Source organism: Heteronotia binoei, chromosome 11 (genome assembly GCF_032191835.1).
Source record: "Heteronotia binoei isolate CCM8104 ecotype False Entrance Well chromosome 11, APGP_CSIRO_Hbin_v1, whole genome shotgun sequence".
In the NCBI taxonomy this organism is placed as follows: Eukaryota; Metazoa; Chordata; class Lepidosauria; order Squamata; family Gekkonidae; genus Heteronotia; species Heteronotia binoei.
In genome coordinates this window covers 82,658,365-82,670,297 of record NC_083233.1, presented here as the reverse complement: position 1 = coordinate 82,670,297, position 11,933 = coordinate 82,658,365, and the positions used below count along the sequence as shown (strand labels likewise).

The 11,933-nt window shown below is 49.4% G+C and overlaps 1 protein-coding gene across 1 annotated transcript; it reads left to right on the top strand.

Moving 5' to 3' along the window:
* The first annotated feature begins 6 nt into the window (after window positions 1–6).
* MMAB (metabolism of cobalamin associated B) lies at window positions 7–11,191 on the top strand. The gene is made up of 9 exons (XM_060249180.1): window positions 7–302; window positions 876–940; window positions 2,376–2,469; window positions 3,655–3,712; window positions 4,561–4,633; window positions 5,898–5,995; window positions 6,267–6,331; window positions 6,724–6,783; window positions 10,195–11,191. The coding sequence occupies exons 1-9, from the start codon at window positions 7–9 to the stop codon at window positions 10,280–10,282; spliced, it is 897 nt and encodes a 298-aa protein (XP_060105163.1). The 3' UTR covers window positions 10,283–11,191.
* Window positions 11,192–11,933: the final 742 nt, after the last annotated feature.

The window sequence follows — 11,933 nt, the reverse complement described above, 5'->3', positions numbered from 1 at the left end:
GTCCCTATGCTGCCTCTCATAGGGCGCTCGAGGAAACGGGGTGTTGCCGGCGAGGCTCTAGCTCCGCCTCAGAGGCGGGGGAAGGCTGCCTCGCCCAATCAGGCGCTCGCGTGCCGCTCAGGCGGCTGCGACGGTGGCCGGGAAGGGACACGCTTGGCCCGCGGGGCGCTTGCGCAGCCGGGCATGGCAGGCGCGGGATTGCGGGGCTGCAGGCGGTGCCTGGGGCTTGGAGGGGCGGCGGCCGCCCGGTGGGGCTGGGGGCTCAGCAGGGGGCTCGGCCAGGAGCAGGGGGAGCCGCCCAGGTGGGTGAGCGGCTGCCCTGGGGCCGTTTATTTGCACGAGCGTGTGATTCGGAGGAGCGAAATGTATTGCATAACCATTGCGTGGCTAAGACAAGTTAAAGCAGCTCCCCAAATCAAAACAATTTGCACGACGGGGGTTTGAATTCAGTTTAGGTGATCGCGGCCTTTAAAACTGCATGAGAGTAATTGCACGTGTCCCAAAGTTAAGCAAGCAAGAGGCATGCAAAATGCAGCCTAAGGGAAGGACCACGAGACTTAAAAAATGCATGCTTCGTTGCTTGGCTTTTTTTCTGAGCTACTCGTTACAGCTGCATTCCCGCACACTAAATAATGCGCTGTCGATCCATTTTGAACGCACTTTCCAACTGGGTTTTACTGTGTGAAGTGGCAAATTCCAGTTGGAAAGTGTATTGAAAGCGAACTATTTAGTTGGCTGTTCCAAATTGATACAAATCGCCCAAATTAATTAATCCAGTTTAAAGGGTTGTGTCCACACTGCACAATAAATCAGTTTCGAGCCTCCTTTAATTTAATATTGAGAGCTATTTAATTGTCTCCTGTTTTTCTCTCTAGTCTGGATGCCAAACTCAAGAAGGCAAGCCAAGTCCCAAAGATCTACACGAAGACCGGGGACAAAGGTAGCACCTGTGAGCCAGGGCAGATGCTAAGGGCACTGTCCCTTCGCAGTTGCTTTATGCTAGTTGCTCAGAAATCAGTGACCTGCTGGGGGAGGAAGTCCCTACCTCCAGGGGAGGGGCCGTGGCTCAGCAGTACAACAACTGCTTGGCAAGCAGAAGGTCTCAGATTCAATCCCTGATATCTCCAGCTAAAAGGCCCAGGCAGTGGGTGATCAGGAAGAGCTCTGCCTGAGACCCCAGAGAGCTGCTGCCAGTCTGAGTAGAGAAGACTGACCTTGATGAACCAAGGATCTGATTCAGTATAAGGCAGCTTCACATGTTCATGAGTACAGCATAAAGGGACTGCATACTCTTTTGATACTCATTTCCTGACTGTTAGAGCGGTTCCTCAGTGGAACAGGCTTCCTCCTTGGGAGGTGGTGGGCTCTCCTTCCGTGGAGGTTTTCAAACAGAGGCTAGATGGCCATCTGACAGCAATGAAGATCCTGTGAATTTAGGGGGAGGGGTTTGTGAGTTTCCTGCCTTGTGCAGGGGGTTGGTCTAGATGAACCTGGACGTCCCTTCCAACTATAGGATTCTATGACCGTTAGAGTGGTTCCTCAGTGGAACAGGCTTCCTCCTCGGGAGGTGGTGGGCTCTCCTTCCTTGAAGGTTTTTAAACAGAGGCTAGATGGCCATCTGACAGCAATGAAGATCCTGTGAATTTAGGGGGAGGGGTTTGTGAGTTTCCTGCCTTGTGCAGGGGGTTGGACTAGATGACCCTGGAGGTCCCTTCCAACTCTAGGATTCTATTCTATGATCTGAAGAAGTGGATTCTTCTCCATTAAAACTGATGCTGGAATAATAATGTTGCTAGTCTTTAAATGGCTTCAAGACTTCTGTCTCTAGGAGTGGCTCTCCAAGGTCTTCTGAGAAGGATCTCTCCTAGCAACTGAGATCCCTTAGTGGAAATGCCTGGGATTGAACCTGACCTTGTGGATGCAAAATAGGTGCTGGTCCATCTTGCTCAAGATTGTGCAATTCTCTTGGGTTCAAGGAAGGCCTTTTCCAGAACCCACCACTGGAGATTCTTTAACTGGATCTTCTGCATGTCCCAACTTCAGATGCTAATTTACATATGGAAAGAAAAACAGAATCTTTCGCCAGCTCCGGTCCTTAAAGATGAGAGAGGGATGTACTTGGGGTGTAACCAAGAGTATTTTTGTATAGAAAATTGTAATATGATAACTTGAATGTGTATATTTGTCTTCATCCCAAAGACAAGAGGCTTTCAATGGGGCTACTTCACACATTTGACTGCCGCTCACTAAGCGTGTCATAATCAACTACAGAGAACCATACTGATGTCCTTGCATGTGTGAATGGGGGCTTGCTGGATCTGCCTGTGAGCCGTTGGAACCTTTTCTCACTCTTGTCTTCCTTCTTGGTTTTAAAGGATTTTCCAGCACATTCACTGGGGAGAGGAGAGCAAAAGATGACCGAATCTTTGACGCCTTGGGGACGCTGGATGAATTAAATTCCACCATAGGGTAACGGAACAGCTGATACGCATTTTCTGCTTGCCTGGATGTTTTGGAGAAGCGACAAGTCAATTTTGTGAAGGTGCCAGTGAAAAGCTCACTGTGGCTGCTATATGGATGGTCGATGTCCTGGACTCTGGGTGGGTGATGTGGTACATGCTGCTGGAACCGAAGCCCCAGGCCCTGCTGCTGTTTTGCTCCCCACACCCATGACATGCTCTTTCTGTCCCTGGCTTTGGTCCAGGAGGAGGATGGGGCTGGGTCAAGCATCAAAGCCTCGCCACCCATTTGGCATCAGGCAAGCATAACGTTGGGATTTTGACAGACTCAGGAAGAAGTTGCGGCCTTCCTCTGCATGCTTCATCCCTGCTTTGAGTGGGGGGCATTGATTTTAAGACCGGCCCGTGAACATTGCACACACACAATCGCAGACTAAGGGCAGATCTGCATTACAGACCTGATCTCATTCCACATCTTTCTTATTTCTTTATTTACTTGCTTCATTTACAACACACACACCCCCTCCTTTCTCATAGGAAAGCGGCCCCATGGCGCAGAGTGGTAAAGCAGCAGTACTGAGGTCTGAACTCTCTGCTCATGACCTGAGTTCAAACCAGCGGAAGCTGGGTTCAGGTAGCTGGCTCAAGGTTGACTCAGCCTTCCATCCTTCCGAGGTTGGTAAAATGAGTACCCCGTAACCACCCCGTAAAAAGTCTGTCCTGAAAATGTTGTGAAAGCAACATCACCCCCAGAGTCGGAAACGACTCGTGCTTGCACAGGGGACCTTTCCTGTCCTTTTCCTTTCTCATAGAGACTTAATTATAGCTAAGGTGGCTATAATTGCAGCTCCCAAGGAACCAATGAAACCAGAACTTTTTCTACTGATAAACATAGAAATGCCCAGAGAAAATTATTATGGAAAACCCAATTCTTGAGTGAATCAGGTGGAAGGCTTCGGATTAACAGTGTTCTCTTCACTGCCACAGGAGGTGGTGGCGGCTACAAGCATAGCCAGCTTCAAGAGGGGGTTAGATAAAAATATGGAGCAGAGGTCCATCAGTGGCTATTAGCCACAGTGTGTGTGTGTATACATATATAAAAAAAAAAATTTGGCCACTGTGTGACACAGAGTGTTGGACTGGATGGGCCATTGGCCTGATCCAACATGGCTTCTCTTATGTTCTTGTTCTCTAGGCTGTGCGCTGAATTTGGCAGTGAGCATGGCCATTCCTTTGTGGAAGAGCTTCACAAGGTGAGGGTAACCATTGGCTCAGTGCATCCTGTACACAAATGCACTGCGAAGGCCTGACCCCAAATTCTTCTAATCCAGCATGCTGCTGCTGCCACCAGTGTGCAGCGATGCCTAGTGCTGCCCTAGGATCTTGGAGACCTGGATTCCAATCCCCACACTGCCAAGAAGCTTGCTGGGTAACCCTGGGCCAGTTGCACCCTCTCAGCCTAGCTGAGGATAAATTGGCGGGGAGAGGGAGATGAAGAACCACATCTTCATGTGGGGGTTGGACTAGATGACCCTGGAGGTCCCTTCCGATTCTGTGATTCTATCTATGGCTCTGAGTTCCTTGAAGAAATGGTGAGATGAAAATCTTAATAGCTAGGGGGAATGTGTGAGAGAGGAAAGATGAATGCATTTACTGTAAATGCCATCTGGAACTGTTCATTCAAGTGAAGTGTTTGGAGGGGGTGACACAAATAGCAAGCTGGATGCCTGAGAGGAGGTGCCAAGGAAAGCGTGGCAAAGGGGGCCAGCCGACCCCCTCCGCTTTCTCCTAGTTCTTGGGTAATGGGAGTAGTGCTGGCTCAAAGTATGAAGGCTTCACTCTTCCCTGTTGCAGCGAGCACGACAGCTCTTTCTCCAAGTCATCTGTACATGCCATTTCCAAAAGGCCCCTCTGCTGGCGGCTGTCACAGCGTCGCCCTATTTGTGGCAGTGAGTTCCCATTGGGAGCATGCTGATGCTTCTGAGGCACGCCTCTGACATGCTAAAAGCCGCGGCTGACCCGCTTTCGAAATGGCACCTGCCATCTTTGCCAAAACAATTTCACTGGCTCACATGCTTGTTTTCCTCCTTTCTTCCGGCAGGTGCAGTGCATGCTGCAAGACGCCGGCTCCAACGTGGCCACTCCGATCTCCTCTGCCAGAGAGTCTCACTTAAGTAATTACAGATGAAGGGGGAAATACGCCTCTTTTTAAAAGAAGAGCCCTGCACTTCTCTGCTGGGTTCCTCCTGTTGGCATGCTCTTGTTCCCTGGTGCCAGCATTAACAGTGAGCAAATGGCAAATAGCCAGAGCTGTGTCAGGTGACAAAACTAGAGGTGCAGGGGGCCCCTTGGAGCGTCTGCCTGGGTAGCCGTTCTTTTTTTCACTGGTCCTCTCCTCTCTGGTGAAGTGTGCAGACTCTTATCTGAGAGAACCGGGCTTGATTCCCCGCTCCTCCACTTGCAGCTGCTGGAACAGCCTTGGGTCAGCCATAGCTCTCTTATCTGGGAGAACTGGGTTTGATTCCCCACTCCTCCACTGGCAGCTGCTGGAATGGCCTGGGGTCAGCCAGAGCTCTCTTATCTGGGAGAACCGGGTTTGATTCCCCACTCCTCCACTTGCAGCTGCTGGAACGGCCTTGGGTCAGCCATGGCTCTCTTATCTGGGAGAACCGGGTTTGATTCCCCACTCCTCCACTTGCAGCTGCTGGAATGGCCTTGGGTCAGCCAGAGCTCTCTTATCTGGGAGATCCAGGTTTGATTCCCCACTCCTCCACTTGCAGCTGCTGGAATGGCCTTGGGTCAGCCAGAGCTCTCTTATCTGGGAGAACCGGGTTTGATTCCCCACTCCTCCTCGTGCAGCTGCTGGAATGGCCTTGGGTCAGCCATGGCTCTCTTATCTGGGAGAACCGGGTTTGATTCCCCACTCCTCCACATGCAGCTGCTGGAATGGCCTTGGGTCAGCCATGGCTCTCTTATCTGGGAGAACCGGGTTTGATTCCCCACTCCTCCTCGTGCAGCTGCTGGAATGGCCTTGGGTTAGCCATAGCTCTTGCAGAGTTGTCCTTGAAAAGGCAGCTTCCGTGAGAGCCCTCTCATCCCCACCCACCTCACAGGGTGTCTGTTGTGGGGAGAAGATATAGGAGATGGTAAGCTGCTTTGAGTCTCTGATTCAGGGAGAAGGGCGGGGTATAAATCTGGAATTCTTATCTGGGAGATCCACTTGCAGCTGCTGGAATGGCCTTGGGTCAGCCAGAGGTCTCGCAGAGCTGTCCTTGAAAGGGCAGCTTCCGTGAGGGCCCTCTCATCCCCACCCACCTCACAGGGTGTCTGTTGTGGGGGGAGAAGATATAGGATATGGTAAGCTGCTCTGAGTCTCTGATTCAGGGTGAAGGGCGGGCTATAAAACTGCAATTCTTCTTTTCCTCCTCCTTTCTGTAGAACGCACATCCTTTAGTGAAAAACCCGTCCTGGAACTCGAGACCTGGATCGATCGATACTCAGACCAGCTCCCGCCTCTGACAGCTTTCATCTTACCGGTAGGTATTTTTGTGATTTTTTTCAAGGGGGGGGAAAGTGGAAATGCCAAGTGCCCACCCCCGCAGAGTTCAGCGATGAGCTTCACCTCAGTGAAACCCCAGAACGACTGTGGGCAAATCTCTTCTCTCTCAGCCCAGTTCCCAGAAGGTCCTTCAGCACCCTTTCCCTCGAGGGTCGCTTTTATTTGGGGGGGAGGGGAGGGTTTGGTGCAAAATGCTGTCCTGGGGCGGGAGCCTCTTCCCTGTCCTTTTGCGTTTTCTGTCGTTCCAGTCCGGGGGCAAGAGCAGCGCCGCTCTCCATCTCTCCCGAGCCGTCTGTCGCAGGGCTGAGAGGCGGTAAGTGGCTTCCGTGAGCTCCAGGAGCTTTGAAAACGGAGGGGCTCGGCTGGCCGAAGGAGTCCTCTGCACTGTGCCTGTTAGAAATGGGCTGTCAGGTTTAGGGCAAGACTTGGAGGTGCTCCTTGGGTGTGAACTGTTGATGTCAAGCACCACTGAGTGGCGTGGGGGCGGCGCTGGGAAGAGCTTTGGGGAAGCTTGCAGTCTTGAGTAAGTGCACCATACAGCACATTCCTTTAAACTTGGCAGCGAGGCCGGAATGTCGACAATGTGGGGTGAGGTGACCTGGGCAGCGACAGCAATTAAACCACAATGTGGTGTGGGGGCAACAAAACCGCTTGGCTTGAAAATGATCTCTTCCATAACGACCGTTTTTAAAAAATTCTCCTCAGCGTTGTTCCTTTAGTGAAATCCGGAGAAGCAGATGCAAACGTGGCCAAGTACTTGAACAGGTAAGTGAAGCTTTGGGAGCATCGTGGTGTCTCCGGACAGTGCTCTTCCTGGACCACCAATGTGCAGGACGGGGTCCCAAGCACTCTTCGCAGTATCCCCATCCAGAGCGGGGTTAGCACCGGCAGGATAATGCAGTCTTTTGCCACTGTTTGACACAGAGTGTTGGACTGGATGGGCCATTGGCCTGATCTAACATGGCTTCTCTTATGTTCTTCTGTGACACAGAGTGTTGGACTGGATGGGTCATTGGCCTGATCCAACATGGCTTCTCTTATGTTCTTCTGTGACACAAAGTGTTGGACTGGATGGGCCATTGGCCTGATCTAACATGGCTTCTCTTATGTTCTTCTGTGACACAGAGTGCTGGACTGGAGGGGCCATTGGCCTGATCCAACATGGCTTCTCTTATGTTCTTATGTGACACAGAGTGTTGGACTGGATGGGCCATTGGCCTGATCCAACATGGCTTCTCTTATGTTCTTATGTACCTTCCAGCACACGCCCCTTTGCTATTTGCTAATGCTGATATAAACCTCAGAAGATAGGCGAGTTGGCTGTTTTGATCTCTGACTTCCCAGCTTCTGTGTTTCTTTTCCTATGGAAGAAGAAGAGGAAGGGAGGGGAGCTAAAGATGGGTTTGAGACTTGGAAGAGCTGGAGGGGGTGGCTAAACTTGCTTAACAAGAGCCACATAGAATAAACATCAGGTGTTTGAGGGAAGGAAGGAAGGAAAATAGATGGGGAGGGAAGGAAAGGTGGAAAGAAAGCAATTTTAAGTTTAAATGCATTCCCCAAGCTGCCAGCTGGCTTGGCTTGGAGAAGTGAGTTAAAGAGACAGATGCCTTCGCCAAGCCGGCTGATGGGGCGATGGAGGCTTCAGGAGCCACACAAAATGTGTGAAAGAGCCACATGTGGCTCCCGAGCCACAGTTTGGCCACCCCTGATCTAGAGGGCTTGGAGATGGGAAGAGGGGGTGCAAAAGAAAGGGAGGTGGATGGAAGAGCCTTTGAGAGAAGGCATGAGAAAGGGGCACATTCTTTGCAGTGGGGTTTGGATTCCCATACACCTCACCCCTACGAGCATATTAAATGCACAGGTGTGGAGAGGAGGATGTGGTTGCTGGAATTCCGGGAAAGCTTCAGGTGCCAGAATACAGCTCAGGGACTTTGGACAACTACTTAAACTACTGTCCTCTAATGTGGGGTAGGCATGTGGCTAGATGGAAGAAGAAGACTGCAGATTTATACCCCGCTCTTCTCTCTGAATCAGAGACTTACAATCTCCTTTATCTTCCTCCCCCACAACAGACACCCTGTGAGGTAGGTGGGGCTGAAAGAGCTCTTACAGCAGCTGCCCTTTCAAGGACAACTCCTATGAGAGCTATGGCTGACCCAAAGCCATTCCAGCAGGTGCAAGTGGAGGAGGGGGAATCAAACCCGGTTCTCCCAGATAAGAATCCGCACACAACCACTACACCAAACTGGAGGGGAGCTGCCTGAGTCCGCCAGAGGACTCTTCAACAATAGTTGTCTGAGCCTCAGTAGGGCCTGCAGCAGCTGTTTAGGCACATCTCTCTTCTGCCTCTAGAGTTAGGAATTTGGGGCTACTCTGACTTGGCCTGTCCCACAACCAAGGCAGAGACACATTTCTGTACTTTCCTGGGCGGTTGCAAGAAGCCTGGTAAAGGCTTCTGTCTTGTGGCTCAGATCTGTGCCTTTCCACAGGGGTCCCACACAGTTGTGAATGGGGAGCATGTTGGTAATTATGGATGTAAACACAGGAAGCTGCCCTTGAGCCAGTCCAGCCCCTGGTTTTTCAAGGTCAGGCTTCTCCTCAGAGTAACCTTGACTCTCCAGGGTTCAGGCAGAGAGCTTGTATTTTAATTTTTTTTTTTGGTGGGTGGGGGGGTGGACTGGAAAAGCTGGGGATTGAATCCATTTCCATTTCATTTATTAGCTTCTATGCCCAAAGGTCTTAAGCCCGCCTAAAATCCACTAGGGACAGGGCCTTCTCTGTTATGGCCCCTACATGGTGGAATCAGCTGCCGGAGGAGGTGAGGGCCCTGCGGAACCTTGTTCAGTTCCGCAGGGCCTGTAAGACGACCCTCTTCCGGCTAGCCTACACCTAGCTGAGATGAGAAACTAAATTTAGCTTTGCCAGACTCCTGTTATACATATTTTTGTAATGTTTAATGGTTTTTAAGGTTTTAACTGTTTTAAATGTTTTAATTGTTTATATATTTAAATGCTTGTTTAATTTTATGTATGACTATTTGTTGGGAGCCGCCCTGAGCCACTTGTGGGAAGGGCGGGATATAAATCATAAATAAATAAATAACAATAAATAAAGCTCCATCAGAATGTAACAATTGTTAAAACATGCATTGGTATACAACAGAACTAACGATATTCACAGGATTCAGATGTTACAGTCAAAATATTAAATTCTAAAAGCGAAGAAAATGTTAAAACAGGAATTTCTAATTAAACCTGTCATACAGTTAAGTAAACCTAAAGTAGTCATGTTAACCACATTTTTGCCAGATTCCATTGCCATCAGAGCAATCCAGATTTCTGTCGTTTTGCAGATAAGATGATCGTTAAAAAAAATTTGTAACAAAATAGGTGGTTTCAGGATTAGTATCTGCCAGCAAATAAGGGACCACTCAAAGTTCAGTTGGTCGTTGGTGCTTAATAAGAACAGGAACTATCCAAATTGATCTACGAATCGACCACTGATGACAATGTAATAGAAGATGGCCAAGTGTTTCTACAGTACCAGACCCGCAATCACATAAGCCAGGGGTGGCCAGCGGTAGCTCTCCAAATGTTCTTTTGCCTACAACTCCCATCAGCCCCAGCCAGCATGGCCAATGGCTGAGGCTGATGGGAGTTGTAGGCAAAAAACATCTGGAGAGCTACCGTTGGCCACCCCTGACACAAGCGATTTGAGTACAGGACTCTAGAAAAACGACCTATCAACTCAGCAGTGGGAAAAGAATTAAGCCTAGAGAGTGAAAGCATGTCTATGACTCGGTGTTTTTAGGGATCTAGTATATGAAGGAAGTGACTCTGGAGGAGGAATACCTAGGGCAAGAGTGGAACATATGTGTCTTGCTTGAGCTAAAGTACTAGCCCGGTTGAGATTGATCACCTAGTCTGCTTCAGAACTACCTGGTAAATTAGGTTATTCCAGGCTGTTGGAGGAAAGCCCAATAACTCAAATCTAATATCTAGATATCCTTCCCAACTGCTTTTGTAATTGTCCTCCTTTAGGAGATGTAAGAGGCCACCTTGGGCATTTGGAGCTAAATAAAAGACTGAATTCTAGGACTTGCATGCCAAGGAAATCCTCTGTACCGTTTTTCTATGAATGATGCCTTAATTCTCTCCTCCTCACCTCACTTTGCAGGCTTAGTGACTACCTGTTTGTCTTGGCCCGCTACGCTGCGAGGAAAGAAGGGAAGGAAGAGAAAGTCTACACCAGAACGGAGCCCTAAGCCCAACGTCGTCCATCACAGGCTGCAGCTAGAGAGGACTTGATATGAGCAGCCTTAAAGAGCAAAGGATGCCTTCCTTAAAGAAAAAAAAAAAGTCATGGAGACTTTGCAGCATTGGGAAATCTGCTATGAGGAATAGCATTCCAGTGGCAACCACTGGCCACTTTCCATTGGACTCCAGTATCATTTAAGACAAATCAGACAGACTGTAATGAATTAAAAAAAAACTCTGGTGCATTCCAGCAGGTGTGGAGTAAAGCTCAAGAGAGGAAGCAGCTGATTCACAAAGCTCTGGCCCCACACATCGCACGCTTGCGTTCTTGTTCTGCCCCAACTCATTTGGTAATCCCCCTTTGTGGCCAGCCCAGCCTGTTTCTGTTTCAGATCTATCGCATTTTGGCTGCGAATAATGTCTTTGTTCCTGGATCCCAGTTACAATAAGTGCTTTGATACCTGGCAGATGTTGCAAAGATTCCAAAGGCTGTGGCTGAGAAACACCAGGGTAGGGGGTTGGGGTGTTCTGTGTGATGTCATGGTGAGTAGCCAGAGGATCGTGTGTGTTTTGTCTTTCTTTGTTTAAAGCCAACAGCTGTGGATGTTGCAATTGTAATGAAGGTTGCTCCTCCAGAAACTCCCTCAGGTAGGGCTCTCCCACTTGGCTGTGGGATACTTGCTGCACAAGGAAGGAAACTCCTTATTCCAGTAGTACAGTTCTTCTTTATTGGGTAAATTCCAAGAAGCAAGTGGAGGATAGGGGGGAGGCAAGAAGTCAAAATAATGGTACTGGTCCAGATACACTTCCCAGTAGTTACCAAAATAACAGTTCCAAGCCTTCAGCAAATTCTGCGCCGGCTTCTGGGGGGAGCCTTTTCCAACGATTAAAGTAAGAAACTGCAGATATCTCATATGCACCAGCTGTGTTGTCTTCTCTCCTCCAAATTCTACTCCAACTCTGAGGGCTTGGCTCTCCAGCTCACAACCTGCTTATTAGGCTACCTCAGGCTTAATTCACTGCAGCTGTTGGCTCCACCGTAGAGGGGTAGAGATTAACACACTGCAGGTCCAAAGAGGAGGGATCCTAAAAGGCTTGCATCTGCTGTCCCCACATTCTTTGTTCTCTACAGCAATGGACAAGAAGAAGGGCTGGATGAGATTACATTATGTGGCAGCTGCAAGAAGAAACAGAAGCTCTTTCTGACTGGGGGGCAGAACTCAAGAGTCTTTTTCCCAGGGGATGAAATGTTCAAAGACTGTTCTCTCCCAAACTGCATGCAGATGGAAGGGACCCTGATTTACAGGAAATAAAATCCTTCCCTGTGGACATTATGCACCTGAACAGGGTAGAGGAACTTGGTTGTCTCTGAGAAAGGGGGTGCAGAATTTGCATTGTTAATCCCCGCCCCAAATGAGGCAGGTAGTTCCACAGGCAAAGCTATTAACACAGCTCTTTATTCATTGTTCAGGCAGATCTGTTCTGCTGAGGGTGGGAATTTCCCCCAGGGAAGGTTCTGTAGACTTGGGCGGGGGGGGGGGGGGGGGAGACCTCCCATAATTGATAGAAAAACCCACACTACAAAATAAGGCTCTTGGTAGAAGAAAGCCATGCGAATGCCAGATACACACAAGGGATTGTGGGGTGTGCTCACCAGTG

Bases quoted from the DNA above. Each gene is read 5' to 3' on its own strand.
- MMAB (XM_060249180.1), top strand. From the start codon at position 7: ATGCTGCCTCTCATAGGGCGCTCGAGGAAACGGGGTGTTGCCGGCGAG. The intron at 941-2,375 runs GTAGCACCTGTG...TTGGTTTTAAAG, and splicing joins CACGAAGACCGGGGACAAAG to GATTTTCCAGCACATTCACT. The intron at 6,332-6,723 runs GTAAGTGGCTTC...AATTCTCCTCAG, and splicing joins TGTCGCAGGGCTGAGAGGCG to CGTTGTTCCTTTAGTGAAAT.